Source organism: Macaca mulatta, chromosome 13 (assembly GCF_049350105.2).
Source record: "Macaca mulatta isolate MMU2019108-1 chromosome 13, T2T-MMU8v2.0, whole genome shotgun sequence".
NCBI lineage: Eukaryota > Metazoa > Chordata > Mammalia > Primates > Cercopithecidae > Macaca > Macaca mulatta.
This window is the reverse complement of record NC_133418.1, coordinates 113,651,550-113,676,053: the sequence shown is the minus strand read 5'-3', so window position 1 is coordinate 113,676,053 and position 24,504 is coordinate 113,651,550. Positions and strand designations below refer to the sequence as shown.

Sequence of the window (24,504 nt, the reverse complement as noted above, 5' to 3'; positions counted from 1 at the left end):
GCCAGGGGGCGGAGCGAGGAGGGACGGGGCGGAGCGAGGTTGGCCAGGGGATTGGGCTAGGTGAGGCCGACCGGGAGGGGCGAATCTGGGGGCGGGGCGAGGTGAGGCGGGTCCGAGAACTGAGCGATCCCGGGCCGGTGGGAGGTGGGCCCATGGGCGGGGCTGCCGCCCGTGGGCGGGGCGAGATGAGGCTGGCCAGGGGGCGGGGCGAGCCCGGGCGGATTAGGCGAGGCGGGCCAGGGGGCGGGGTGCGTCCAGGGGAGGGGCCGAGCGAGGCGGATCCGGAGCAAGGCGGAGCGCGGAGGGGCGGACCCTGGCTGGGTGGTCCCGGGCGGATCCCGGGAGGGCGGAAGGCTTCGGCAGAGCTGTGCCGCCGAGGCTGAGCGGCCCTTTACCGCTGCCGCCGCCCCGGTGCCCAAACCCGTGGCGCTATGGAGGTGGCGCTGCTGGGGCTGTGCAACTGGAGCACGCTGGGCGTGTGCGCCGCGCTGAAGCTGCCGCAGATCTCCGCTGTACTAGCTGCGCGCAGCGCGCGGGGCCTCAGCCTTCCGAGTTTACTTCTGGAGCTGGCAGGGTAAGGCCGGGGGCGACCAGGGCTGCCTCCTTCCCCCTCGCAGCTGCTGCCCCCTGGGAGCCCGGGAGAGCCTCGGCTCGAAGTAGGGCGGGGATGATCCTTGCACGCCGGCGTCGCAGCTGGGCGGCCGAGGGTGAACTAGGTAGCCTAGGGGCTCGGGGTGCTCTTCCCAGGGCCACCCGCCACCCGCTTACTTACATTGTTTCTCACCAAGTCCCGCGTGGCACGAATTGACTATGCACGCCCATTTTACAGATGAGGAAACAGACCCAGCGGAGGCAGCCCTCGGTGCGCTAGTGACAAAACCTGCTGGCCCTGAGCAAGGCCATTTGCACCTCGAGGCTGTCATATTCTTTGTCCCTAAACTCACCACGCACCCTCAGCCTCTTTTTCGGGCCTTGGTTTCCTCACCTGTGAAATAAGGGGTTGAACTAAGAATGGCTGAATCTCTTCTCTTCTCCCGGTGGTTGGTGGGGAACCTTTCCTGGTTGTTTAATGAGATTCCTTGGGAGGGGGTCTTAAGACAATTGCATTTCTTATAGAAAGAAGTTTCCTTAGTCATCTATAAGGACGTTGGAGAGTCTCTGCAGTTGGGAAGGGGTGACGTAGAGGTCATTAAGTCCCTGATTCTGAGGCAGCTTCTAAGGCCTTCCTATTCAAAGTATTCATCATGCCAGAGCACCAAACTTTTGGCGTATCATTTTTGAGCCCCAACAATGGGAAAACGCATACCTGAACCTAGTGATCTCGCCCGTTGCCCCTGGCCAGGCCAGGCCCTCCACTTTGCTCCCCGCCATCACCCAGTGGGGTCTGAAGGCTGATCCTCCACACAAGCCATCCTGGAGCGCAAGGTGGGCGAGGTCGGGGGTGCGGGACACAGGATGGGAAGAAGCCAATGGGTGCGGGGGAGAAAGAGGAGACCTCAGATGTGGGAGGGTGAGGGACCCCACTCAGCCTCTGGACTCTGCGCCAGCCCTGTGGAGCCCAGCCCTGGGCACAGTCATCCAGTGGGGGGCTTTGAGGGGAAATTTCTGGGAAAGCTTTGCAGTGGGAGGGGCTGTGACCTCTTCCAGGCTTGTGAGTGACTCTGCCCTGTGGGGTGTGGAGGGGGGTCCCAGGCTGGATGGCAGGGTTGAGGGGCAACCAGGGGAGGCAGGCAGCCTGTGTTTCAGGTTGGTGCCGCCGCCAGGCTGGGAGCAGAGAGGCTGGAGCGATGAGGCTGTGGCAGAGGACACAGGCTGGAAGTGGCTGCAGTGACCGCTCAGGTGGGAGAGGGGACAAGGGCATGAAAGCCAAGAGCAGGATTTGGCCTTGGCCCCTTGCTGGGTCTCCGAGCTGGGGAAGCTGAAGCTGGACCCATGATGGAAAAGAAGCCAGGCCATCTGTAGAGTCCGTAGATTCCCTCCTGCCACCAGCCCCTAGGCCTGCATTTCCACCACCTTTGCACCGTTGCTTGAAAAACGCAAACCCTCAGAGATACGTAGGTGAGGGCTCATATTAAATCTGTCAGCTGTCACCTCTCCCAGCTTACCTTAGTCCCAGCTCGCCTTAGTGAAAGCCAGACCTCTGGCAGTGGAAGGATCTTCCTGGGCATGGGAGCCCAGGGGTTGGGTGCGGCAGTGGCTTGCTGCTGTCCCTGCTGGCCTGTCTGAGGGGCTTGCTGTTATCACTACAGGTAAAGGGGACTCTGTCAGGGCTGGTGCACCAGCTCTGCAGCCTCCAAGCCAGGGCCAGGGCCAGGCACACAGACTTCTGTACATGGGCACACAGACTTCTGTCAGGGCCCAGCTGCAGTGCCAGCCTCGCCTGAAGACAGGCTGGAAGGGATCAAGGCTCTACCCTTGCTGAATTCCAGTAGATTTGATCTCCATACCGCCAGCTGTTTATTATCATGTGGCATTGCCTGAGCATTCCATGTGTTGACTCTATGCATTGTATAAATTATCATGAATCATAATCTCATTTAATCCTTACAGCAGCCTTAGGAGGTAGGTGTTGTTTTTGTCCCCAGACAATGAGAACCGGAGTTAGGGAGGTAAGGAGCCCAGGGCAGCAGCGGGCTGGGTAGCCCAGCAGGGTCCTGGCCCTCCCTTCTGCCTGCCTGCCTCCCTCATGCCCTTCCCAGCCTTGCCTGGGAGGCCCGCCTGGGGCTGGCCATGCTTGCCAGCTGGGCCCTGGGCCCCTGACCAGATCCGGCAGCAGCCAGAGTTAGAGCGGAAGGAACTCCAGGGCTGTCGCAGTCAGCCGTCTGGACGGCACGGGCCCTCTTTGGGTCTCCATTTCCCAGTTCTGAGAGCATCGAGTCAATTGGAGCATGAAGTGTGTCTTAATGACGCCAGAAAAGCCTTTTTAGTGTGGCTTGGTGTGAAGGGCAGGAGCCTCCGCCCAGGGGCATTCCTTGTAGCTGGGGCCTTCCCCCTCCCTGGTTCCCAACCTTGCTGCTTCTCAGCCTTGCTGGCGGCCTCCTGCTCTGCCTGCAGGGCTCTGCCTCCCTGCTCTCTGCAGCCAGGAGCCTCCTGGAACACAGGATCCATAGGACCTGCCCTGCCTGCAGCCTTCCGTGGACTGCGGCCCTCCCTCGATGGACCCTTAGGCTGTAGAACCTTGGCCTCTGGGTAGGATGCCTTTGGAGCCCACTAAGTGCTCCAGGTCACTTGTCCCCCAGCCTGGGTGGGTGTATGTTTTGTTTAACCCTCTAGCAGGTGTTGAGGGAGAAAACTCCAACAGTTGCATGGAGCAGATGGGAATGGAGATGAAAAAAATGGGTCTGTGTCAGATGCCCGGCCAGCATGATTTTATGATGATGAGCATTGTAGCGATTTCTTATTAAAATGAACTTTAAAGGGCCAGGCATGGTGGTTCTCGCCTGTAATCCCAGCACTTTGGGAGGCCGAGATGGGCAGATCACCTGAGGTCAGGAGTTCAAGACCAGCCTTGCCAACATGGTGAAGCCCCGTCCCTACTAAAAACACAAAAATTAGCCAGGCGTGGTGGCGCACACCTGTACTCTAAGCTACTTGGGAGGCTGAGCAGGAGAACCGCTTGAACCCGGGAGGTGGAGGTTGCAGTGACTGAGATCGCGCCACCGCACTCCAGCCTAGGCGACAGAGCAAGACTCCATCTCAAAAAAAAAAAAAAAAAAGAAACATTAAAACTAAAGGAGGCCGGGCGCGGTGGCTCAAGCCTGTAATCCCAGCACTTTGGGAGGCCGAGGCGGGCGGATCACAAGGTCAGGAGATCGAGACCACAGTGAAACCCCGTCTCTACTAAAAATACAAAAAATTAGCCGGTGCGGTGGCGGGCGCCTGTAGTCCCAGCTACTCAGGAGGCTGAGGCAGGAGAATGGCGGGAACCCGGGAGGCGGAGCTTGCAGTGAGCCGAGATCGCGCCACTGCACTCCAGCCTGGGCAACAGCGTGAGACTCCGTCTCAAAAAAAAAAAAAACAACAACAAAAAAAAAAACAAAAAAAAACTAAAGGAAAGACATTGCCCCCACCTCCCCAGGCTGCAGGGGCTGGGGGAGTTTGAGTCCCAGGGAAAGCAGGGAGTAGATGACAAAACCTGCAGGGGCAGCAACGGCTGCGTCCAGATCAGCCTCGGGAAATCCAGGCTCTTCATCTTGTATGTTCTTGTGTCTTTGGGCCTCCGTTTCCCTAAGTGGTCTGTGAGATGTGGAGGCCAGCATGGATGACCCCTGGAGGTGAAAACGGGCTCTGACATCCCCAGGTTCTCAGGCCTGGCCTGCGGACTGTGGCTGCGTCCCAGGGTCAGCACACCGTTAGTTCAATGGTGAAGACCCCCATAGCTTTTGTTCTTCAGCACTCAGCGGCTGGCTGTGGCCCCACAGAGGGGCTGGGGTGCAGCCTCCCGCTCTGCCAGCCGCTCTGGCTCCATCTCACAGGGGAACAGAGAGGGCTGCTCAGGAGGCTGGCAGGAGGAGAGCCCCTGCGGCAGGGCAGGGCTGGGCAGAGGCACCGCTTATCCCTGAAGCTGGGAAGTGGCCCAGCTGCCAAGCGCCCAGAGGGTCGGCAGGCAGCTGGGGGTGGGGACCCTCCTGGGCACGGTGGGGGCCTCCACTCGGGGACCAGGCCTGCGGGAGGCCCTCGTGCTCAGGGCGACGCTGGGACCTCCTCCGACTCCGCCCCCAGCTAAGTCGCGCACTGTCGGAAACAGGCTAGGGAGGCACAGCCTGTTTGTGAACCGGGCTTTTCCAGGATTCCTTCCCAGCTTAGGCGATCGGAGACCCTGGGGGATCCCTCCTGTGCATTGAAGTCCCGTGGTTCCTGCTCCCCTTTCTTCCCGACCTGAGTGGTCTGAACACACAGGTGAGAGGGAGGGAGCCACAAAGCTGGGTGTGGGACAAAAAGCCCCAGGAGACCACGGGATTCCGGTCCTGAGGGAGGAGACAGCTGGGTGTGAGGGGGAGGCAGGAAGCTCTGCCTTTTCTTCTGAGAAGGTGGGACCCTGGGGTCTTTGCAGCATCCTCACAGCTGGAATCTTAGTGAAACTGACGGTGGTTCTTTGTGCTTTTCCCCCACTGCCGTCTCAACCAGGCAGCTCTTCTGGAAGGCAACTGGACCATCCAGGTGCTGTTCTAACTCTTAAAACATGGCTACAGACCCCCATCCAGGGATGGCTGCAGCCCCTCGGATCCTTGTGCCTCTGCAGCTTCTCAGAGTGGAGGGCAGATGTGTGCAGCAGCTGAGGGGCAGCTGCTGGGGTCAGTGAGAGCCCAACGTGGCAGGCAGGCCAGCAAGCGTGGGCCCAGAAGGCCCAGTCTCATACTCCTGCTCAGGGATTTGCCTTCTGTAAAAATCCTTTGTAAGTGACCATCTCAAGGCACTTCATAGAGGTCATGGGTATTGCACTATGGCCCGGTGCCCAGTAAGTTCTGGATGCTCCAAAAATTGTACAGATGATTCAACTGAATTCCATCTATTTTGTTCTAAACCTTCGTCTTTAACACTGGGGTGTCCACACCACCACTGCGAGGATTCGGCAAACTGACCTGTGTTCCGGGTGCCTGCCAGGCCCCGACAGCTGCGTTTTGGGGCAGCCGCGTGGACATGTGCCCTCCTCTTTCCAGGTTCCTGGTGTTTCTCCGGTACCAGTGTTACTATGGGTATCCGCCGCTGACCTACCTGGAGTACCCCATCCTCATCGCACAAGGTAACAGCTCCTTCCCTGTCCGGCGGGCTGCTGCGGGTCTCCCCTCCCTCCCTCACTCATAGCCTCTCTCTTTCAGATGTCATCCTCCTGCTGTGTATCTTTCATTTTAACGGGAACGTGAAGCAGGCCACTCCTTACATCGCTGTGTATCCTTTCCGAATCTGAGCCAGAAGTGGGAACAGGGGTGTTATTTGTGAATAGTATGCATTGTGAAGCAGGCTTCTTTACCAGATGTGTATTTTTTGGTTAAAAAAAAAGAATCTCAAATATAAATGTGTCCACGTACACTAGAGATGCCCTCAGTACAGCCCCTGCTGCCCCTCCGAGACCAGCATGCCCTGGGTGGTGCCAGCAGGCCGAGTGGAAGGCAGATGGGTCGAGTCCACCCTTGCTAAGAGCGGCATCATCCAGCTGCATTAGTTCATCTGAGACATTTCTTCCTGCCCTGATAATGGTCCCCAAGGATTGGAAGCAATAATGAGAGTATCCGGCGCCTCTCAAGACGTTAGCTTAGAGGCTGAGCCTTGAGGTCTGAGCGGCAGTCGGTGGCTGAGGCTTGCAGTGGAAGCCTGGTCAGCTCAAAGATGTGTCCCCGCTCAGTGGCACTTCCTGTGAATGAGGGTGAGGCTTCACTTCAGCTCTCTTTGTAAAGACTCACTAGTTGAACATCACACTCCTTAAAAAGCCAGGAGAGGCTGGGCGCGGTGGCTCACACCTATAATCCCAGCACTTTGGGAGGCCGAGGCAGGCGGATCATGAGGTCAGGAGATCGAGACCATCCTGGCTAACAAGGTGAAACCCTGTATCTACTAAAAATTCCAAAAAATTAGCCGGGTGTGGTGGCGGGCACCTGTAGTCCCAACTACTCGGGAAGCTGAGGGCGGGAGAATGGTGTGAACCCGGGAGGTGGAGCTTGCAATGAGCCGAGATGGCACCACTGCACTCCAGCCTGGGTGACAGAGCAAGACTCCGTCTCAAAAAAAAAAAAAAAAAAAAAGCCAGGAGAGTGTTTTTTGTTGTTGTTTGTTTGTTTTGAGGCGGTCTTGCTCTGTGGCCCAGGCTGGATGACAGTGGTGGGATCAAAGCTCACTGCAGCCTTGACCTCCTTGGTCAAGCTTAATTGTCTTGATCAAGCGATCCTCCTGCCTCAGCCTCCCGAGTAGCTTGGACTATCGAAGCATGCCACCACACTCAGCTAATTTTTAAAATTTTTGTAGGTACGCGGGTCTCCCTATATTGCCCAAGCTATAAGATGTTTTAACCTTTTTTTTAAGAGACAGGGTCTCACCGTGTCACCCAGGCTGGAGTGCAGTGGCTGGATTATAGCTCACTGCAGTCTTGAACTTCTGGGGCCAAGGAATTCTCCCGCCTCAGCCTCCTGAGTAGCTGGAACTACAGGTGCATGCTACCATGCCCAGCTAATTAAAAAATTTTTTTTTTAGAGATTGGGTCCCAGTGTATTGCCCAGACTAGTCTTGAACTCCTGGACTCAAGCGACCTTTCCACCTTGGCTTTCCAAAGTGCTGGGATTACAGGCATGAGCCGCCACTCCTGGCCCAAGAAAGTGTTTTCAATGGCACTAGCTGTCAGCCTGTCCTGCCACATCTGTGAAATGTCCTGAGCTGTTTCTTCCCATGCCCTCTTCAGAGCAGAGGAAGGAGGGCAGAGCCAGGCCTGTGGCCCGAGTGACCTAAGCGCAGGCCATGAGAATGTGGGTGTGGAGTGGTGGGAAACAGCTGGCCTGGAGCCGGACAGGACAGGTCCCTGCCACCACAGCGGTGGCTTCAGCATACACCAGAAACTGCGCGTCCCCCATCTGTGACGTGGGATCATAATGCCTGTGTTTTAGGGTTGTTGTGGAAGCTAGAAGTGCCAGAAACACAGTCAAGCAGAGTAAATGACAGGGCCGTTGTGGTGGTTTTACCAGCAGCGAGGCTCTGCAGCCTGTGTCGGTGGAGGCAGCTGGGTTCTGGCCGAGTCCTGACCCTCTGCTGTTTCCCCGAGTGGTAAGCTCTGCTGCCTCCGTTTCTCTCTGCAGAAAGAGGGACTGCACAGCTGGATTGCACCTCAACACTTCACAGTCAGTCCCAGCTGGTTAAAGTACTGGTAAATGGTACTTTGAAGATGAAAAGAGTTACGTGATTTACTTTTGAAATACAATGCAACAGCTTTGTGCAAATGGTGAGTCTGCAGATTAGAAAATTTGGGTGCTGGTGGCACTGGGAGATATCACATAGCTGGAGGCTGATGGCGAGTCCGTAGTATCAGCAAGATGCTTATAATCTCCTGTTGGACTTACAGAGAGCAAAAGAATAGGGTTACCATATTAAGGAATACTTTTAAATATTGCATGGGATATACTTCTACTGAAAATTATTGACCAGGTGCAGTGGCTCATGCCTGTAACCCCAGTGGGTTGCGTGGTCTAAGTGGCAGGATCTTTTGAGGTCAGGAGTTTGAGGCTAGCCTGGGCAACATAGTGGGATTCCCTAGTGCTCCAAAAAAAAAGAAAAAAAATGATTCAAGCATGGTGTCTCATACCAATAAATAACTCGGGAAAAGTTATTTATTTTCCACCTGAAATTCAAATTTAACTGGGTGTCCTGTACTTTAATTTGTGAAATCTGGCAACCCTACAAATAAATCATCTGTAGGATCTCAGGAGCTCCTACTATTGGTCAAATTTTATAAAATGTATATTCCAAATACACAGAATCAGGTGGGATAGAACAGAATTGGTTGGGGGAGGAGTCAGAAAAATTAGCTTTCAAAATTGAGTTAGTGTTTTCAAAACAGGATTCTCTCCAGCCAGCTTCGAGCTACCTTCTGGTGTTGACCAGGCTGTGAGTATTTAGTTCCACTGACTTTTAGCACCGGGCATTGTTTCAGTATCTTCATTTAATTAATGTTTGAAATTATAATAATAGCAGTCTCTTGAGTCGGTGCTACGTGCTTTTAGGCATTTGGGAGGTAGAGTAAGGAATGTTGAGTCCATTTTACAGATAAGCAAATCAAGGTAGAAAGATGGAAAGTGACTTTCCCAAGGCCACTCCAGAGACTCTTGGCGGTCCCCTTCCAGTCCTGGCCGCTGTCTCCTGGGTGCTTGTTCAGCTCCCAGCTGGCCTCTGTTCCTGTGGCGTCGCCGAGCTCAGTGCACACGCCTGACTCCCAGCATTGCCCACCCCTACTGTATCGTTTTTACAGTGGAGTTAGTGGGAAAGGTGGAAGTCAGTAAACAGAAGTTCACATCACACCGATTTTGCAGAACATTCCTGCTTTATAATGTTGGACTTCTCCTTTAAGTGCTTAGCTTTTGACCATAAATCGGAGACGTCTGCATGGTCTGGAATTAAGTGGTCAGTGAAAACCACTAGGAATGTTCCCGGTCGTCGGGAGCAGTCCATGAGTGTGGGTGTCTTTGTATTTCTCTTCCGTAACCTGCTTTCGTTCTTTTGAACTCCCAGCAGGTGTTCACTTGCAACCCTTTTCATCCCTTCCAAATCTGGCAGATTCTGGTAGCATGTGTCCCTCTCCCACCCACCTGGCTTCCATGTGCAGCTCTCTGTGGTCTTGGTTTGTATATGTGAGATGGGAGGGTGGCGGGGATGTGGGCGACCCACTGCTGTGTCCCTTAACACTTGGTAAGATTGGTGTCTTCTTGGTTCGTCCTCGCCCTGCAGAAGTGGATCATAGACCTGGCCATGGTAAGTGTTGTGCTTGAAAAGAAAGTAGGAGGAATAAGCTACCTTGGAGAGAACTTGATAGATTATATATATATATGTATGTAATTTTTTTTTTCTTTCTTTTCTTTTCTTTCTTTTTTTTTTTTTTTTTTTTGAGATGGAGTTTCGCTCTTGTTGCCCAGGCTGGAATACAATGGCACAATCGGTTCACCACAACCTCTGCCTCCTGGGTTCAAGGGATTCTCCTGCCTCAACCTCCCCAGTAGCTGGGATTACAGGCATGTGCCACCATGCCCAGCTAATTTTTGTATTTTTAGTAGAGACAGGGTTTCGCCATGTTGGCCAGGCTGGTCTCGAACTCCTGACCTCAGGTGATCCACACGCCTTGGCTTCCCAAAGTGCTGGGATTACAGGTTTGAGCCTAGGCGCCCGGCCACTAGCAGTTTTAGAATGAAGAATTGAGCATCAGTTAATGAGCTGCTTCTTAGGTTCATAATGGCATGTTGGCCTTGTCCTGGAGAAGGGCCGACTTATTTTCATACTTGGCTCAGGGCTGAAAATTTCCAAGGGCTTCTGAGGGTGGTTGAGGATGTGTTTGACCACAGACCTCTCCAAGGTGACAGAAGTGAACGAGAAAAGAAGGAGGAGAACTAACTGGTGGTCGCAGGGCACTGCCTGCCACACCTAGACTCATGAATTTCTTTCCCCTTTCCCCCAGCGTCTTGTCTGTGGACAAGATTCTCTGTTAAATTTCTGTTACATTTTCAACCCCGTTTCTTTGGAGAATAAGTAGGGTTGCCGTATTAAAAAGGAACTCTTTTTCAGTACAGGTATGTCCAAAATATTGCATGGGGCCAGGCGCGGTGGCTCACGCCTGTAATCTCAACACCTTGGGAGGCCGAGGTAGGCGGATCACCTGACGTCAGCAGTTCAAGGCCAGCCTGGCCAACAGGCGAAACCCCATTCTCTACTAAAAGAAAACAAAAATTAGCCAGGCATGGTGGCGGGCACCTGTAATTCCAGCTACTTGGGAGACTGAGTCAGGAGAATCGCTTCAACCCCGGGAGGCAGAGCTTGCAGTGAGCTGAGATCATGCCACTGCATTCCAGCCTAGGTGACAGAGCGAGACTCCATCTCAAAAAACAAACAAACAAAATATTGCGTGGGACATACTTGTACTAAAACATTTGTTGTTGTTGATCTGAAATTTAAATTTAACTAGATGTCCTGTATTTTTTTTTTTTTTGCCAAATCTCACAACCCTGTAAATGAGCCTTCCCTCTGTTGTCTCTGTTCTCTCTGTTCTCTGTTGTCTCTGTTCTCTCTGTTCTCTCTGTCTCTGTTCTCTCTGTTCTCTCTGTTCTCAGTAGCTCCTACTACTGATTGAGTTGGGGTGGTTCTAGTTTGGGGGTGATTAGCTCCCATACAGCAGCTGTGAGCCTTCACCCCTCAGGAAACATCCTTCCAACAATGTTGAGATATAGGCTTGTCAAGAACGGCTGGGTGCAGTGGCTCACGCCTGTAATCCCAGCACTTTGGGAGGCCGAGGCGTGTGGATCACTTGAGGTCAGCAGTTCGAGACCAGCCTGGCCAAAATGGCGAAACCCCATCTCTACTAAAAATACAAAAATTAGCTGGGCGTGGTGGCGCGTGCCTGTAATCCCAGCTACTCCGGAGGCTGAGGCAGGAGAATCGTTTGAACCTGCGAGGTGGAGGTTGCAGTGAGCCATGATCAAACCGTTGCACTCCAGCCTGGGCAACAGAGCGAGACTCTGTTTCAAAAACAAAACAAAACAAAACAAAAGAATCACGTTCAGGGGTCAAAGACAGCAACAGCTTTTTGGTGTTTCTTCTGTACCCTTAGCAGTAGTCGTCTAGTCTAACCACACATTGATGATGTAACATTTCATGAAATGTAATTTTGATTCTTTCCTTTATCATGCGAGGGCTGAACACCAGGCTCCGTGCTGTGTCTGCCCATAGCCCTCCTTCACTGACTCAATGAGTGTTCCTCATGCACCTGCTCTGAGGTGCCAGGGCCCGGGGCACAAGGTGGCCCAGATCTGAGAGTCATGGAGAGCCCCAGTGCAGGAGAACCCGCAGGGCCTTCAGAGCTCACACATGGTAGCGAAACTCCAGAATCCTAGAGAGGAGCGGATGCTGCTTGAATCAGTGGAAAACCTCCATTGTAGAATGTTCTGTTTTTTGGCTTTCAAATGCAGGTACCCAAGATCGTTCCCCCAGAAGTCCTAAACTGTGCTTTCATGGTTAAATTGATAATTCATATACTCATGGTTTATTCACAAGAAAATGATTAAAGTACTTAAAAATGATCCCCATAACAGCTAAGCATCCCTTCTCCTTTCCAATCCTGTTCCTAGACTAGACTGTTTTACAGAAAAATTTCATAGTCTCCAATTGAATTGATGTGATAAGACATTCCGGGGCTCGGTTAGGGCCCAAACCAACACTGTTTCAGGATTGTAAAGATGGCTTTGTTCCTGAAAGATGAATCTGGTAGAATATCTAGCAGGCAAGCTTGTGTTTAGCACGAGTGTGTCGTAATGTGGTCTGGGGCCCTGATGTGCGTGAACAAAGCCAGCTTCCCCAGCTCTTCCCATCCCGCACCGACTCCTTGCCACCCCGCCGAGCCTGTGGTCTGGCTAGTTCTCTGGTGCGAGCCCTCCCCTGCAGCCCTCCCTCCTCTGCTCTGTCCAGGTCTCCTGATTGTACAAGAGCCCCCTCTCCTCACAGGCCTTCCTGCCTGGGGTCAGCCATCGTCCAAGCCATCCGCACCTAGCTCCCAGGGTGACTTTAATCCTGCCACAGGCCTGACCACAGGTCCTTGGTCAACTCCTCTGCCCAAGAGCACTTCCTACGGTTCCCTTCTCCATAATTCCTTTTTTTTTTTTTTTCTTTTGATACAGAGTCTCACCCTGTTGCCCAAGCTAGAGTGCAGTGGTGTGATCTCGGCTCACTGCAACCTCTGCCTTCTGGGTTCAAATGATTCTTGTGCCTGAGCCTCCTGAGTGTTTTGTTTCAATTTAATTTAATGTAACTTAATTTAGGAGAGCTAAGTAATTAAACATGAGGCCAAAGTACATAAGAAAGTGGCAGTCTTTTATTGCAAATATGCACACACTCTCGGGCGAAGTTCTCTGGTCCTCAGGTGTGGGGGGCCAGGGAAGTCGTGCCGGCGCTCTCGGGTGATGTTCTCCGGTCCACAAATGCAGGGGCCGAAGAAGTCACACTGGCTCCTGCCGGCAGCGGACTTTTATGCGTTGGTACTGGAAGGGGGAGGGCAGTGGGCAGCATAAGGGCGTGATAGGGGCGTCTCCGTAGGCGTGGCCGGGTAAGTTTCGATCTCTTTGGATTGACATCACCTGGCGCATGCTCGGTTGATCTGCATCTTCCCGCGCGCGGGAAAGTTGGTGAGGAAGAACCCGGAAGCAACATGGATTATGCCTTCTTGTTCACCTTCCTCCATCTTGTCCTTTCTCCTTCACCCAAACACTGAGTAGCTGGGACCACAGGCACATGCAACCATGGCTGGCTAATTTTTGTATTTTTTGTAGAGATGGGGTTTCACCATGTTGGTCAGGCTGGTCTTGAACTCCTGGCCTCAAGTGATCCTCCCGCTTTGGCCTCCCGAAGTGTTGGGATTACAGGCTTGAGCCACTGCACCTGGCCTCCCTTCTCCGTAATTCTTCCTTGTCCAAGTAACACTTTCTGTCCTCCCAAGTCACGCTGGGTGCACTTTTATCATCACGTTTGCCAAACTGCATTATTATTAAGGATTTATTCCCTCAGCAAGGATTTGTTGAGTGCCGGCCAGGTGCCAGCACTGTCACAGGTCCTGGGGACCCAGCAGGAAACAGACTGAGTGTTCCCCGTGAGCTTTCCTTCTGGAGAGACAGAAGGTCAACAAGCTGCTCTTGTCAAGGCCAGCGGCTTTCATTCATGCCAGAGCCCGTGACCAGTTCTCATTCCTCTTCTTCATATCTCGGTAGCTTTTGACGCCATCGATCAGGACTCCTGAAGGGGTGGCCTGCCTCTTCACACCTGTGGGCATTTCTCATTAGGTGGAACAAGAGACTTGAGAAAAGAAATGAGACACAGACAAAGTATAGAGAAAGAAAAAGTGGACCCAGGGGACCAGCGCTCAGCATACAGAGGACCCGCACCGGCACCGGTCTCTCAGTTCCCTCAGTATTTATTGATCATTATCTTTACTATCTTAGAAAAAGGGAAATGGCAGGATAATAGGATCATTGTAGGGAGAAGGTCAGCAGTAAGACATATGAATAAAGATCTCTGTGACATGAATAAGTTTAAGGAAAAGTGCTGTGCTTGATATGCATATGCAAACATCTCCATAAACCTTTTTAGTGCATAAAGAGCAGCATTGCCGCTAGCACGTCCCACGTTCAGCCCTAAGGCGGTTTTGTCCTTTCTCAGTAAACAGAACATGCAATCGGGTTTTACACCGAGATGTTCCATTGCCCAGGGACGGGCAGGAGACAGATGCTTTTCTCTATCTCAACTGCCAAGAGGCCTTCTTTCCTCTTACACTAGTCCTCCTCAGCACAGACCCTTCACAGGTGTCAGGCTAGGAGACGATCAGGTCTTTGCCTTCCCACAAGGCCATATTTCAGACCATCACATGGGGAGAAACTTTGGACAATACCTAGCTTTCCTAGGCAGAGGTCCCTGCGACCTTCCGACCTTCCGCAGTGTATGTGTCCCTGGGTACTTGAGATTAAGAGAATAGTGATGACTTTTCACAAGCAAGCTGCCTTCAGGCACTTGTTTAACAAAGCACAGCCTGCACAGCCCAAAATCCGTTAAACCTTGAGTCACAACAGCACATGTCTCTTGCAAGGACAAGTTTGGGGGTAGGGTCACAGATTAACAGCATCTCAAATACAGAACAAAATGGAGTCTCTTATGTCTACTTCTTTCTATATAGACACAGTAACAGTCTGATCTCTCTTTTCCCCACAGACTCCTCCTTGAATCGCTTTGCCCACCTGGCTTCCAGGACGCCTTGCTCTCCAGTGTCCCTTCCCCTTGATCCTTTCTGTGTCCTTACTGATTCCTCCTCAGTTCCCTGATTCCAGTGTTTCCAGGGCTCCAACACACACCTCACAGCCAACCACTGGCTACCCTTGCCTGACAGTGAGCCTCTCCAACCTTGTGTGTCCAGAACTGGGTTTCTGATCTCCCACCCTGCCCCCTCCCTCCTTCATCTTAATCTGTCTCAATTAATGGCAACTCCATTCTTCCACTGCAAAGGCCAGAAACACTGGAGTTTAGAATCACCCTGGATTCCTGGATTTCTCTTTTTCTTTTTTTTTCTTCTCTTTCTTTCTTCCTTTCTTTCCTTTCTTTTCTTTCCTTTTTTTTTGAGACAGAGTCTTGCTCTATCACCAGGCTGGAGTGCAGTGGCATGATCTCAGCTCACTGCAACCTCCACCTCCCAGATTCAAGTGATTCTCCTGCCTCAGCCTCCCGAGTAGCTGGGACTACAGGTGCATGCCACCATGCCCAGCTAATTTTTGCATTTTTAGTAGAGACGGGGTTTCACCATGTTGGCCAGGATGTCTCGATCTCTTGACCTCGTGATCCACCTGCCTCAGCCTCCCAGAGTACTGGGATTATAGGCGTGAGCCACCGTGCCCAGCCAGATTTCTCTTTTTCTCACATCCTATTACCACTCCCTCAGCAAATCCTATTGGCTTTGCCTTGGAAATATATCCGGAACCTGAACACTTCTCACCTCATCTGTTTCTACTGCCCTCCTACAAACCCAGGTGACTGCACTAGCCTAACTGGTCTCCCAGGTGTCACTTCATCTCCCTTCGGCCTACACTCAACCCGGAGACGGGAGTTTCAGCTGCTGAAGAGACTGGTGCTGGCAGGGCTGGTGGTGGTCAGCATGGAGGATGCTGTGCAGAGCAGCAGGCTGATGTGTGAGGATCACTTCCTCACCGTGTAGCAGAGGCCTGAGTGCACACAGACTAGCAGAATAGCCAGCAATTCAGGGCTGAAGCGCCACAGCTTGCTGCTGGAGTTCACGTTTGTCAGTTCAGAACAGCATAGTTTTCCCCAAGCTCTAAAGCACAGTATCTCAGTACTTCTTTTTTCCTTTTTTTTTTTTTTGAGACGGAGTCTCACTCTGTTGCCAGGGCTGGAGTGCAGCGATGAGATCTCAGCTCACTGCAGCCTCTGCCTCCCGGGTTCAAGCGATTCTCCTGCCTCAGCCTTCCGAGTAGCTGGGGTTACACGCGCCCGCCACTACACCCAGCTAATTTTTTTCTGTTTTTGGTAGAGACGGGGTTTCACCATGTTGGCCAGGCTAGTCTCAAACTCGTGACCTTGTGATTTGTCTGCCTCAGCCTCCCAAAGTGCTGAGATTACAGGCCTGAGCCACCGCACCTGGCCCCTCAGTACTTAGTTCTTATTGGAGGTGTGGATAGATGAACCTCTGTGGCCATCCATTGATTCTTTCTCATTCCCAACTTCAAACTAGCCCTGGCCATTAGTTACCCACTGCATGGTGGAATCTGTGAGTTATAAATAAATGTCTTAAGCTGGGCGTGGTGGCTCACGCCTGTAATCCCAACATATTGGGGGGCCGAGGCAGGCGGATCATCTGAGGTCAGGAGTTTGAGACCAGCCTGGCCAACATGGCAAAACCCCATTTCTACTAAAAATACAAAAATTAACCAGGCGTGGTGGCGCGTGCCTGTACTCCCAGCTACTCGAGAGGCTGAGACGAGAATTTTTTGAACCTGGGAGGCGGGGGTTGCAGTGAACCAAGATTGTGCCACTGCACTCCAGCTTGGGCGACAGAGTGAGACTCTGTCTTAACTAACGAACAAAATAAATAAATGTCTCACTATTGCATTCTTTTTCACCAAAGTTAGGTTTCAACTTTGTACAAATCCGTTATTTTGACTTGAAAATTTGGCTTCAAAAGTGCTTTGAGTATCTGGTGCTCTTTTGTTTTTGCATTTTTTTTTTTTTGAGACGGAGTCTCACTCCATTGTCCAGGCTGGAGTGCAGTGGCACGATCTCAGCTCACTGTGAGCTTCGCCTCCTGGGTTCACGCCATTTTCCTGCCTCAGCCTCCCAAGTAGCTGGGACTACAGGCGCCCACCAACACGCCTAGCTAATTTTTTGTATTTTTAGTAGAGATGGGGTTTCACCGTGTTAGCCAGGATGGTCTCGATCTCCTGCCCTCGTGACCCGCCCGCCTCGGCCTCCCAAAGTGCTGGGATTACAGGTGTGAGCCACCGTGCCCAGGCCTCTTTTGCTTTTTTAACAAACAGACTCGTGACTTTCTCACATTTTATCTGCAAACAGAATCTATGTACTTTCATCAGCGCGGCCAGTAAGTTTGCACAGCTCCAGTGTCTATGGAAGACGAGAGACTCGGGAACTGTGAGTGCGCTGACTTGGAGCCTCTCTTCCTATACCTGTGCAAGTAAGGACCGGACTCAGACGGTGGGGAGGCCTTTGGTAGCACCAAGTGTCTACCTAGTAGGGTGTTAAGTTGGTGTTGAAGTAACATGGTCCCTGGCGCTTTACTGCTTTACAAATAGCTGTTCAGCTAGAACCTCCTAAGTGTATCCATGTTTACAAAGATGATTTAATGCAAAGTGTTCTCCATTTTCTGTAAGATCTAAGTTGCCAAGAAAAAAAAAATGAAAGCGTATTTTTCTCCAAAAATCTGGCCTGATATTAATTAGTTCTCTCTTCTTTGAAAGGATGAAGAGGTTGGTTATATTGAATGCACTAATTTATCTTAAAAATTTGAATATAACAGGTTTTAAAAGATGAACAGTGGCTTTTGAGAATGAATAAAATGTGTTGTAATGGAGATTTTCAGCAGCCACATTGTTTGGTCTTAACTTTAAAATGTTCACTGTTCATCTGGATTCTTACAAAAACTACCTAAAATACATATATGGTTTATATAGGTAGAAACATTTTTATAATTCAGAGCTGTCACATTAGTTGGATTTCTAGTTTTAGATATTTTAAGTAGATTTCATCATGGTTCTTCTGCATCTTAAAGGGCCAATGTCTCTATCCATGACTGCTGGTCTTTATATTCAACAAGTTGCTTGTCTTAATTATGTCTTAAAATCAAGATTTTCTTTCTTTGACAGGGTCTCGCTCTCTCACAGGCTGGAGTGCAGTGATGTGATCTTCACTCACTGCAGGTTTCCAAGTAGCTGGGAGTACGGGCACACACCACCACACCTGGCTAATTATTAATTATTATTATTATTATTTTGAGACAGTCTTGCTCTGTCACCCAGGCTGGAGTGCAGTGGTGCAATCTTGGCTCACTGCAACCTCTGCCTCCAAGGCAAGCGATTCTCCTGCCTCAGCCTCCCGAGTAGCTGGGATTACAGGCACATGCCACCATGCCTGGCTAATTGTATTTTTAGTAGAGACAGATTTTCACCATGTTGGCTAGGCTGGTTTTGAACTCCTGACCTCAAGTGATCCACCCGCCTTGGCCTCCCAAAGTGCTAGGATTACAGGCGTGAGCCACCGCCCCCAGCCAATTTTTTGTAGAGATGGGTCTCACTATGTTGCCAAGGCTGGTCTCAGACTACTGGGCTCAAGTGTTCATCTCACCTCAGCCTCCCAAAGTGTTGGGGTTACAGGTGTGAGCCACTGTACCTGGCCCTGTATGTTTTCTTACAGGTGTGAGCCACTGTACCTGGCCCTGTATGTTTTCTTTGGAGAAATGTCTATTCAGATCCTTTGCCCATTTTTTAATTGGGTCTTTTGAGTTTCTTACATATTTTGGTCATTAACCCTTGTCAGATGTGTGGTTATTAACAGCCTTTTAAAAAGTTTGAGAGTCCTTTGGTGGCTGCCTCCCTAACTGAAGTCTTCTGTCTACTTACATGATTTATTTTATTTAAATGATGATTTAATCAACAGCTATTTATGTGGTGTCTGTGTGTAAAGCCTTGGTTTATCAAATGTGTCAACAAAACATTTTATAGGATTTGGCCTCTGCCTTTCAGGGGCTTGCAGTTTAGTTGGAAGATAAGACAAAAAAACTACTATGTCAGTATGTGCTACATGCAGAATGTGTTAGCAGAGAGGGCTTTTGATGGGCTGGTATTGGGCTAGGAAAGGCATGCCTTGAGCTGCAGGCCGTGGTCTTCTCTAACTCCCAAGTCATGCTGCTCTCTGCTCTCGTGTGTCGGTTTAAACTGTTACTCCAGTTTCCTGAATGTTTACTAAGTAAAGGGCTATAGCACACAAATGAACTAAACAAAATAGTTCTAGTTAAACCCTTGGAAAAATCTTCCCCTTTTCTGGGCCTCAGTCTCCTTATCTATAAAATGCAAGGATAGAAATCAGTGCTTTGAAAACCTTTATTGTTTGTTTTTTGAGATGGAGTTTCGCTCTTTCGCTTAGGCTGGAGTGTGGTGGCACAATCTCAGCTCACTGCAACCTCCGCCTTCCCGTTTCAAGCAGTTCTCCTCCCTCAGCCTCCCAAGTAGCTGGGATTACAGGCGCCAGCCACCACACCCGGCTAATTTTTGTATTTTTAGTGGAGACAGGGGTTTCACCATGTTGGCCAGGCTGGTCTCGAACTCCTGACCTCATGATCCACCTGCCTTAGCCTCCCAAAGTGCTGGGATTACAGACGCGAGCCACTGCGCCTGGCCAAAACATTGTTTTTAATTAGTGGGAGCCTTTCTTTAAATAAAACTACCCAGAGGCTCAATTTGTAACTCAATTTGAGAATTATTAAGAGTTGCTTTTGGAGGGTCGGGGGTTGCGGGTTAGCACAGAAGACAGTGGAAGGGAGCGCAGTCTTTCTGAGTTTCCGCGGGCAGCGCTTGAGTACCTTCTAGGTACCCTCCCTTATGAGTAGTTTCAAAACCATTGGGGTAGGATGCATGGCTGGTTTTTGTTTTTGAGATGGAGTCTGGCTCTGTCGCCCTGGCTGGAGTACATTGGCGTGATCTCAGCTCACTGCAACCTTCTCCTCCTAGGTTCAAGTGATTCTCCTGCCTCAGCCTCCTGAGTAGCTGGGATTACAGGTGCCCGTCACTACACCTGGCTAATTTTTGTATTTTTAGTAGAGACAGCGTTTTGCCATGTTGGCCCGGCTGGTCTCGAACTCCTGACCTCAGGTGATCTGGCATGGCTAGTTTTTATGTAATTACGAAACACAGCACTATTTGGTTTTCTGTACTACCAAACTCTATCAAGAATAGTTAATATATATAGGTAAAAAAAAATAAAAATAATTAAGAAATAATGGTTAATATATATTGGGATATTAAAAGGGAAAGACATTATTAGCTAAACCCCAAAATGTCTGTGAGACAAGTTACTTATTGATGCAAGTTTTCTTTTACAGCAAGAATCATCACAACCTTAATGACCACCAATGATTTTACAAGTAAGCAAAATATATTCTCACTTCCTTTTTGAGTTTTGTGCTATTTGTGCCTCCTTCATTTGTAAACTGTCTTAGGGCTTAATGGATGGACTTGGCTCTATTGGATTACAGATTTAGAAGATGGCAACAATGTATTCCTACTCTTCTTGGTAACCATTTTTATTATTAAGCCTCTCCTTCTTATAGTCCAGGGGATAGAATATGCACAAGATAATAGATTCCTATCTCCATGGAACTTCTACTTAAGCAGTGGAATTGGACATGAGGTAATCACACAATTCCCTATTGAATTCTAATGGGACATGGTTTGGAAGAGTAGGGCAGGATGAGCATCTAAGGAGAACCTGGCCTAGTTTGTAGGAGCTGGGCAGATTAATTTGAAGAAGAGCGATCGTGAGGAAGAGTAGAGGTTTAGCCAGAGGAAAGGGTGCTGGGGGAGGCCAGACTCCTAACAAGGAGCAGCATGTGAAGGTCATGAGTGAAGGACAAAGGGCTAGAGTGCGGAGAGCAGGGGGACAGTGACAAGCGGGTGAGTTTCAGGAGAGGAAGGGCGCGAGGCTGGCAGTGGCCCAAGTATCCAGGGCCTACAAGAACTGCCCACAAACAGTAGGAAGCCTCTGGAGGCTTTGAAGCAGGGAAGTGGTGTCACCAATGGACTATGTTCTTGTTCTGTTTCTTTAAAAGAAAAAGCTGTAATGGAAGAGGAAGTACTTTGGTTAACCACAAAATAATTTAGTAATTCCTTAGGCTGTTTTCAACTCCCAAATCAAGCATATATTATACATCTTTGGAAAATGATTAGAACAGATGGGTGTCACCTGTGAAGATCAGACAATGTCCCCAGCATGGAGCCCTTTTAAATGAGCTAATTATTATTTGAGAAATAGTGCTTCAGAACAGAGACATGTTTGTTAGTCTCTTCCTGGAGGTTGTACCTTTGCTCGAATACTTTTTGTCAGTTCTGATGGTAGGTCTAAAATTGTTCTGGTCAAAGCATAAACTTTGATCAAGTGGGAAATGGGAAGGAAGACAGGCTTGGGGCTTTCCACAGGACTTGAATTCTCAGCATGGAAAGGAGAGTCAAACCACAAGTAAACAACAAAACCTATACATTAGAAATTAAGTTTAAAAGATCAAGATTGTTCTAATTGTGACTTATTTCTTATCTATGACAGCTATTCTTGAAAGTGATCAGTGTATCTGGGAATAACTTTTTTTGTTTTGAGATGGATTCTCACTCTGTCACCCAGGCTGGAGTGCAGTGGCGTGATCTTGGCTCACTGCAACCTCTGCCTCCCACGTTCAAGCAGTTCTCCTGCCAGAGTAGCTGGGATTACAGGCACGCGCTACTATGCCTGGCTAAGTTTTGTATTTCTAGTAGAGACGGGGTTTCACCATGTTGGCCAGGCTGGTCTCGAACTCCTGACCTCAGGTGATCCACCCGCCTCCGTCTCCCAAAGTGCTGGGTTTACAGGCGTGCGCACCGCGCCCAGACTGGGAATAACTTTTTAAAAACAGTGTAGCTAAAATCTTACATGTGTTTTACAAACACAAAGATATCTTAAATCTCATTAAACCTATTTATCAGGAGTTTTATCTGTACCTTACAATAGAAGTGAAGTCACTGTTAAAGTTATGTATATGTATTTTTATTTTTCCATAAAGAGACACATTTTCATGCTTACTTGAATATAAAACATGCTTGTTATGTGGGCCAGTTTTTCAGGATGATCTTAACAGAATATGTTAAACCACCCTTGCTTAACATGGAATGTTCTGACACAGCAGCACCCTCAGGACTTCAGATGAATAAAGGGATTATAAAGGGATTTTTAAAAGTTATAACCCTTCTTAGGCCAGGTGTGGTGGCTCATGCCTGTAATCCCAGCACTTTGGGAGGCCAAGGTGGGCAGATCACTTGAGGTCAGGAGTTTGAGACCAACCTGGCCAACATGGTGAGACCCCCATCTCTACTAAAAATACAAAAAATAGCCAGATGTGGTGGCGGGCGCTTGTCATCCCAGCTTCCTGAGGACTGAGGCTGGAGAATCACTTGAACCCAGAAGGTGGAGGCTGCAGTGAGCCGAGACAGGCCACTGAACCCCAGCCTGGGTGACAGAGCGAGACTGTCTCCAAAAAAAAAAGAAAAAAAAAAGTTACAACCCTTCTTAGCCAGAGCCACATTACTATCAATTGAGCACTTAAGATGATAAATTACGGCCGGGCGCGGTGCCTCAAGCCTGTAATCCCAGCACTTTGGGAGGCCGAGACGGGCGGATCACGAGGTCAGGAGATCGAGACCATCCTGGCTAACACGGTGAAACCCCGTCTCTACCAAAAAATACAAAAAACTAGCCGGGCGAGGTGGCGGGCGCCTGTAGTCCCAGCTACTTGGGAGGCTGAGGCAGGAGAACGGCGTAAACCCGAAAGGCGGAGCTTGCAGTGAGCTGAGATCCGGCCACTGCACTCCAGTTTGGGCGACAAAGCAAGACTCCGTCTCAAAAAAAAAAAAAAAAAAAAAAAAAAAAGATGATAAATTACTATTTATGAATTCGGGCCAAGGGGCCGAAAGTAGTTATTATGATAGGAAGATCATTTCCCCAGAAATACCTGGAACCAAAATTGTTCATTTTGGTGGTTGGGGGTGAAGCTTTATTTAGGCTTACACTTTGAGCAGGAGGTGGTTTTGCTCTATATTGTGAAGACGGTTTTTAATACACCTTTTTTTTTTTTCCCCAGTTCTTACACGTTTTGTGATCATGCTGGCTTTAAATATATGGGTAACCGTGACAGTACTTCGCTACCGGAAGACAGCTATAAAGGCTGAATGATGGATACATTATTCCTTCACACAGTGGATTTTGAGTAACTGAACCAAAGGAAAAAGAAGCTCTTTGCTAAATTAATAAATTTAGTAAATTTCATAAATTTTATACATTTAGTAAATCAGTTTATAATCTTTGAAGCCAAAGGCTTCTTTAGACTTAAAGAGCCACTTAAACACTTGTTTGAAAATACCAATTTCCCTCCTTCGTTAGGTTACGGTAGCGCTCAGACGTCTGCAGTGCAGAGAAGGCCAGTGACTGTTGGAAGTCATCCACGAAGCCCATTTTGAGGCCATTTTGACCCTTACTCTTAAGTTCTATATGAAGAACTACATCGATTTGTTGGCTTTCAGAATCTTTTAGGAAATAAATCCTCTCCATGACAAAAATGAACATGGACGGAGTGGCATTTTGTTCCAAGTCAGAGGTGGACACCTATAATAAATGACTAGGGTTCACTTTCTGGGACTAATGTTTAATTGTAACATAGATACAACAGGGTGGCCTTGTTTTATATAATACAGTATTACACCTGCACGTGCTCTAGCAAGGATACCAAGGCAAGCACACATGTAACTGGCTTGAGTTTGTATCAAAATAGTCCTTCAACTTCGCACTGTGCCTTAAGTAATTCCTAACAAAAGGTACTAGGATTAGCTGCAATCTCTTCTTTCGATGAGGAAATCCCAGTAAGCTTTCTGCTTCAAGGACAATGCTGCCATTGTTTAAAGGGCCACAACTATATAATTACCACTGCTGCAATCTGGTACAAAATACGTTTTGTCTACTGAAAACATACACAGTAAAGGGTGTTAGGTAGGTTCTGTCCAGTTCTTAGGGATTTTTTTCACATTATAGTATTTTTACCCTAAATATGATGTTAAGATTATTATATACTGTATTTTCTTCTAAATTAACCCTAATGTTTAAAAACTCACTTTCCCCCTTTAATTGAAGGCATTGTTTTGTTATATGCAGTAATGATGTTTACCAGAGATTATTGTTTCCTATGCAAAATAAATTTTCGTATTTTGAATTCTGCTGAGTCTTAAAATTGTCAATCATTAATATGACTATTTTATGTAAGGTATAGTTTTTAAATAAACTAGTTAATCCTTTTAGAACTACTGCTTGGGACCAACAGGAAGAGGAACATGGTATCTAAAAACAATTATTCATTCTGTAGTTGTTAAAATTACAGATATCATCTTTTTAAACATCCAAGTTAATCTTTTTTCATTTGCTGTTATAATCTGACCATTAGCATCAATACAAATTACATGATTTTTATTCCCACAAATGTTTTATTTAGATAGCATTAGTACTTTATCATTGCTTAAAGCAACTCCTTTAAAAGCATACTTAACTTATGTGCCGAGGTCTCTGTTTTTCCCCCTTTGTCAGGCAACAAACACTGGAGCCATTTCAGACATTCTGCGCACATTATCATACCTAATCTGGCAGTGATCCTGTAAAGTAGACACAATCTCCATTTTACAGATGAAAACACTGAGGCTCAGAGTGAATAACCTGCCCAAGATCATATAGCAAATAACTGCCCTAGAAAACACTTTCTCAGCACACTATTTCCTGACAAAACAGACATCCTGCCTCTTTTCCTTATCCTCACCAATTCAAATGAGTTTGTTATATTTGTGTGCATCTTAAAACACCCAAATCAAATCAGAGATAGGCTCCTGGTTGAGATTTGGTATTCCTCCATGAATTAAATCATAGGGCAGAAGAATCACAAGTCTACAGCCTTAGTTATAAGACTTACTTACTATCCTCATCCCACTGTTT

At 48.9% G+C, this 24,504-nt stretch overlaps 1 protein-coding gene across 6 annotated transcripts; it reads left to right on the top strand.

The window, feature by feature from the left end:
• Window positions 1–237: 237 nt before the first annotated feature.
• Window positions 238–23,741, top strand: SLC66A3 (solute carrier family 66 member 3). 6 transcript variants are annotated; one of them, XM_001087909.5, is made up of 7 exons: window positions 238–574; window positions 5,661–5,743; window positions 5,820–5,889; window positions 9,390–9,447; window positions 16,795–16,915; window positions 19,835–19,876; window positions 22,616–23,741. In XM_001087909.5, exons 1-7 carry the CDS (start codon window positions 432–434, stop codon window positions 22,705–22,707), a joined length of 609 nt encoding a protein of 202 aa, XP_001087909.2. In that variant the 5' UTR covers window positions 238–431; the 3' UTR covers window positions 22,708–23,741. The 6 variants fall into 6 exon arrangements, with proteins under 6 accessions (XP_001087909.2, XP_014967203.2, XP_077816258.1 ...); XM_015111717.3 differs by lacking the exon at window positions 16,795–16,915; XM_077960132.1 differs by lacking the exon at window positions 19,835–19,876 and having other exon boundaries at window positions 242–574.
• The last annotated feature ends 763 nt before the right edge of the window (window positions 23,742–24,504 follow it).

Excerpts from the sequence above, each read along its gene's own strand:
- SLC66A3 (XM_001087909.5), top strand. The coding sequence starts at position 432 with ATGGAGGTGGCGCTGCTGGGGCTGTGCAACTGGAGCACGCTGGGCGTG. Across the intron at positions 575-5,660 it reads TTACTTCTGGAGCTGGCAGG|GTTCCTGGTGTTTCTCCGGT; the intron begins GTAAGGCCGGGG and ends TCCTCTTTCCAG. Across the intron at positions 19,877-22,615 it reads GACCACCAATGATTTTACAA|TTCTTACACGTTTTGTGATC; the intron begins GTAAGCAAAATA and ends TTTTTTCCCCAG.